The 5347-nt window shown below is 34.0% G+C and overlaps 1 protein-coding gene across 1 annotated transcript; it reads left to right on the top strand.

Annotated features, from left to right (window-relative positions):
• The first annotated feature begins 2218 nt into the window (after positions 1 to 2218).
• Positions 2219 to 5124, top strand: LOC113780248 (protein STRICTOSIDINE SYNTHASE-LIKE 11-like). Its single transcript, XM_027326058.1, has 3 exons — positions 2219 to 2448; positions 2805 to 3074; positions 4638 to 5124. Exons 1-3 carry the CDS (start codon positions 2219 to 2221, stop codon positions 5122 to 5124), a joined length of 987 nt encoding a protein of 328 aa, XP_027181859.1.
• Positions 5125 to 5347: the final 223 nt, after the last annotated feature.

A 5347-nucleotide genomic window follows, 5' to 3' on the forward strand; every position in this document is an offset into this window, starting at 1 on the left:
ACCCACACAATAATAAGTGTCTTGAGACCATCCCACTCAAACAATTATCAGCAAAACATTGGATCATTCCCAAAAGTGAAACAAAATACTCGCCCCCATCCATATTAACAAAAGGCAATAACTTTTTGCCTGATTTTCGGCTGAATGTGAGACAAGGCCACTGTTTTTCAAAGCATCAACTTGGAGAAAAAATTCCAAGATTATGATTAATTCTAAAATCATTCTTCAAAAGGAAAGATTGTAATATGTGCTTCTAGCAAGAGAGATCTTCGCATTTGCAAAATGAGTTTGAGAGCTCACATTTTGTAAATGCGACGTATAGCTAAATTTACTGAGTTCTCATTCATATTTCAGCAAAAAGGATAGCTTTTTCTCATTTGTGATTGTTGACTTTTGTTACAGAAGATGACAAACATCTGTTAGAGAGAAACTTAAATTATTCAATCAGATATAATTGATAATTGTCAGAGAAAGGAGGAAGAAATACATTCTTTTGCTTGGAATATAAGGCCTGCTATCCTCGCATTTGAAGAATGCGAACTCTCCGCAAGTGCAAGGACCCCACTGGTGGAAGCTGCCACAACAAACAACCCTTTCGTGGAACGATTTTTTAAAACCATCATATTGCTCTCAACTTGAAAACTCACGAAGCAGTCGTTGTTCAAGGCTTTGAAGCAAGTCTAATTGGATCTTTGGTATGTAGCAAGAATTTTTGTTTTCCTTCCAACTTACATTTAAATGACTGATTATCTGAAATTTTAAAATAGATGTGAAAAGGCCCACATCTTAAGCAACCTGCTTCAAGCTAATTTGACGGGAAAGACAAGAAAAAAATTTTCAGGGATAGCTGATGAGCCTTTGGGCATCCATATAAGGCGAGGAGTATGGAACTAAAGATATCAAGAATCCTCATTGGAAATATACAAACTAAAATAATAATATTTTGAGTGTCATATGGTATCACCAATTCCATAAGACGGGATGCTAGAGCTATAGCCACCGTATTACAGTGCAATAATTGAGGAAACAGAATTGGCTAGTATCGATTATTGTTTTCTTCCTATAAATAGAAACATCTTAATTGCCCATGCATACGACTTTTAGGTTTAACAATTGTTTCCAAACTTCCAGTTGTGGAATTAAAACATTGGCAATGATTTCCATTTTTTTCATTCTGCTTTTCCTTTGTCGAATATATGCAATTAGATTTTCTTATTGATCCAGATATCACTAATGCAAATGTGCATAAAATATAACTAATTGGAGAATTTTTTTTAATTGAAACAATGACTTCCAAACAATAGCATGAGACGTTATGAAAGAATTTTTAGCACAGCACATATAAAATGCAAATAAAAAATCTTAAAAGAAGCAGACCTAAAAGTTAAGGCAAAAGCTAGGTTATGGGGGTAATTGGATTTTATCAAAGCTTTAGGGGAGGCGTGAAGAGTGCTATTTACAAAAATTTTCAAAAAAAAAAAATCATCGATCAAAATTGAATTGAAATTAGAACTAAGGAAAAATTTTAATGTTGGATTTTTAAAAAAAAAACCAATATCCCTCTAAATTTTGGGGGATAAAAAGAATTTTTGGTTTTCCAATTAAGTGTCCTAATTCCAAACGCGCAGGGTTTTCCTGTGCAGGGCCGAAGACTCATAACTTTGGTTGCTTGGCAAAGCCCACTACACATTCTTTACCATTTTCATATGTTCCAATCCTTGAGCCAATTTAGCTTGGACCTTTGGTAGAGAGTGAATAAATTGTTTGACCTTTTGCAGATTTCAATAAATGAATTTTTATCAGAAATTTAACATACCTATAAAGAGGACCACAATAGAAGCAACTTGTTGGGTTCCAATTTAAAGAAAAAATGGTTTTTAAAAAAAAACAGAAGAAGAACTGAAGCAAAAGGGAGAGCTCCATGTTTATAATTGGATAAGAGTGTGAGAAAAAGTATACAAATTAAAATAAGAATATTTTGAGTATTATTTGGTGGCGCTTCAAAAGAAGAGAAGCTTGAGGCATAGCCACCCCATCAGCAGCCCAATTTTTCTAGCAATTTGGGGGAAGAGGACAAGTTGCTACTTGCTAGTTATCATTATGGGCTTCTGTCTATATATAGCAATCCAACAACTAGATTGGCAATGCCACTTCAAGTATAGCAATTGTTTCCAGTAATAGAACTAGAGCATTGGCATTGCCACTTTGAACATCAGCAATGCTTTCCATTCTTGTCATTCTACTTCTCCTTCGTCATATACATGCCATCGATCCATACCAAAAATTTGCTCAAATCAACCTCCCTCCTGGAGGACCTATAGGTCCCGAATCAGTTGCTTTGGATCGATTCAACCAAGGACCCTATATCGGTGTTAGTGATGGCAGAATTCTGAAATACCAAGGTCCAACTACTGGCTTTGTCGATTTTGCTTTTGTTGCACCAAATAGGTACGAACATTTTCATTGTCCATCTTTGTGGTCATGCCTCCAAAACAATATTACAACGCTTGGAGTCCAGAACCACACTAGTTAGTCGTAATCACTGATGCAGCTTAATCAAATGCTTTTCTATGAAAAACCAATAAAAACTAGAAATAAAGTGCTTAATCAAATCTCAATCTTCCTGCTCCGTCATTGGTGATATATAGAGTGAAAACTGTTTTTGTGCCTTTAATTATTCTTAGCCAACACATTTAGTTATCAATTAATTTGTTTACATTGATGACTGATGAAGTCTTTGTAGTTCGAGGTTGCTGTGACGACACATATGTGGGATTCTAATTCTCCAGTTTTCTTTTCTTCAGGAACAAGCAGCTTTGTGATGGTGCAACGGACCCAGATTTGGGGCCAACTTGTGGTCGAATTCTTGGAGCTAGTTTCGATCCTTTTAGTGGACAACTCTATATGGTGGACACATTCTTCGGACTTGCTGTGGTAGGTCCAAATGGTGGGAAAGCTACAATAATTGCTAACAGTGCAAATGGTGTCAAATTCAATTTCCTCAATGGCTGTGATGTTAGTCCAATTACAAGGGAGGTCATCTTTACAGATGGAAGTCAAACATTTGACATAAGGTACGTTCTTTTTTTGAACAATACCGTAAATTACATATAACTCCTGTGATTTTATATATTATCATATGACTCTTCTTACGTTTTAAAATATCTACTTCACTCTCCTATGATTTTATATAAAATGGAAACTTGATGCAAAATACCGTACGTAATGGTGTTAATTGAAATATCAATAGTATCTTTACTTAAATATTAAATGAATCAACGGTTTATCTATTTTGTATAAAAATGTATAAAGGGATTATATGGATAAATGCAAAAATTATAAGGGAGTAAAGTGGTTAGTTATACAAACTACAAAGGGGTTACATGGAGGTTAAGATTTTATTACATGTGCTTTAAGAGCGCGTTTGATCTAAATGTCATAACAGATTGTGCATTCTGTCCATTTTTCACTTTATATAAAACCATAAAGGGGTTATGTGATTATCTTGAAACCTTATAGAAGTCATCTGGCATTATGTAAAATGACAGGAGATTATAAGTATTTTACCATGAACAATAATAGCAACTTGCAGTAGAAGTTCCTAAATTGTTGAGTACAACATTTTGGTCACAATTCTGGCTTTGTTTTCCCAAATTTTTAAGCATTCGGTTAATTTGAGTTTTGCTATATAGGACTTGGACAAGGTTAAGCAGTACAGCTCGGGGTTGCAACCACCACTTCTAAAAAATTAGGTTTTTCTCCCTTAGAATATTAACAGTTTTAATAATTGTCCTTTTAAAGTGTAAATGTGAAAAATTTTGCCCCTCAAAGGATATTTTCTGACTCTATCCATGTTGCTGGGGCATTTTTTTTTATGCTTAAACTCAGAATTCGAAGAACATGGGCATCGGTCACTAATGTCGAGAAATTTAATCAAATTAAATTTATTCAAGGCGAAGCACCAAGTATGTTATATGGGTTCTCTTGTTGTCTTCCCTCTTGTGGTTTTAATCAACTAGCTAGTTGACTCATGAGGTGAAAAAACTCTAAAATCTTTGGTAACATGAATTTTTAATGTGACATATATTCTTAAGAATATTGCAAATTTTTGTAGTCTTTTTTGCGATATTATGTCAAAAAGTAAAGCTTATTGTTCGGAATTTTTTCAACCTTTTTCATTATATTGGAAATTCCTTAATTACGACACAAAACTCGATTTGCTAATTCGACTTTCCACAGTCCTGATGCGTGGTTCGTTTTCCTTTTCTGTTTTTTACTTGTTTATCTTTTTTGATATAGAGTAACAGTTTGGCTAATACTTTCTATTATTTACATCTTTCGTTTGTTAATAGAGGATTCAAGTGTTAGCTTTTTTAAAAATAGTATAGTTAATTTAAGAAAGCGTATAAAAACAATGGGTCCAATAACTGTAATTATCTGCATTAATTAGTAAGTTAAGTGTAATTTAGATCTCTGTTATTGCAAATCGACCAGTTATCTTTATTGGCCTTAAATTTACGATCATTAACTGAAGATATTTAAGCACCCAAATTTCTTAAAAATGTTTAAGCACTTCAAGAATTGTCCAATTATCCTTCCAGTTATTTTTGAATATCCTTGTGAACCATTTTGTGCAGGGATGTTATACGAGGAAACTTTACTCCTGATTCAAGTGGAAGATTGATCAAATACATTCCCAGGACAAATGAGGTGAAGGTGGTGTCGGACGGGCTTTCAGTACCAGCTGGACCTGCATTTAGCCATGATGGCTCATTTGTGCTGTTTTCAGAATTCTCCAACAAAAGAATCATCAAGTATCGGCTCATAGAAGATACAACTGAAGTTTTTCTGAACTTAACAGCAAATCCAATCAAAATCAAGAGGGCACCAACATATGGAGAATATTGGGTGGCTGCAAATAACATTATTGTTTCCCAGCCACGCTCGGTTACGCCTTTTGGTTACAAATTTAATTTACTTAAACAAATTCTGATAACAAAGAATTTGCAAGCACAATATAACAACACTCAAGTCAATGTGCTACAAGAATATAATGTCAACGGAGGGACATTATACATCGGTTCACGGGTTGCACCATATGTTGGCGTGTTTAATAAATGGTAAGCCACCATTTGATATGAATTAAAAGTGTTATTGACAAATATGAAAGCAGAGCAAATGTATTTTGTGCTTAAATGTTGTTTTCATAATCTCGACAAAGAGACTACTCGAGACAAGCTTTCTAATGAATAAAATGTGATATTTTGTAGCATTATTTCGAGCTTAATATGTTGCTTTATATAGAAATATAGGATATGTTCATGTTGATTTTCACTTGACTTAGATT

Source organism: Coffea eugenioides, chromosome 8, assembly GCF_003713205.1.
Source record: "Coffea eugenioides isolate CCC68of chromosome 8, Ceug_1.0, whole genome shotgun sequence".
In the NCBI taxonomy this organism is placed as follows: domain Eukaryota; kingdom Viridiplantae; phylum Streptophyta; class Magnoliopsida; order Gentianales; family Rubiaceae; genus Coffea; species Coffea eugenioides.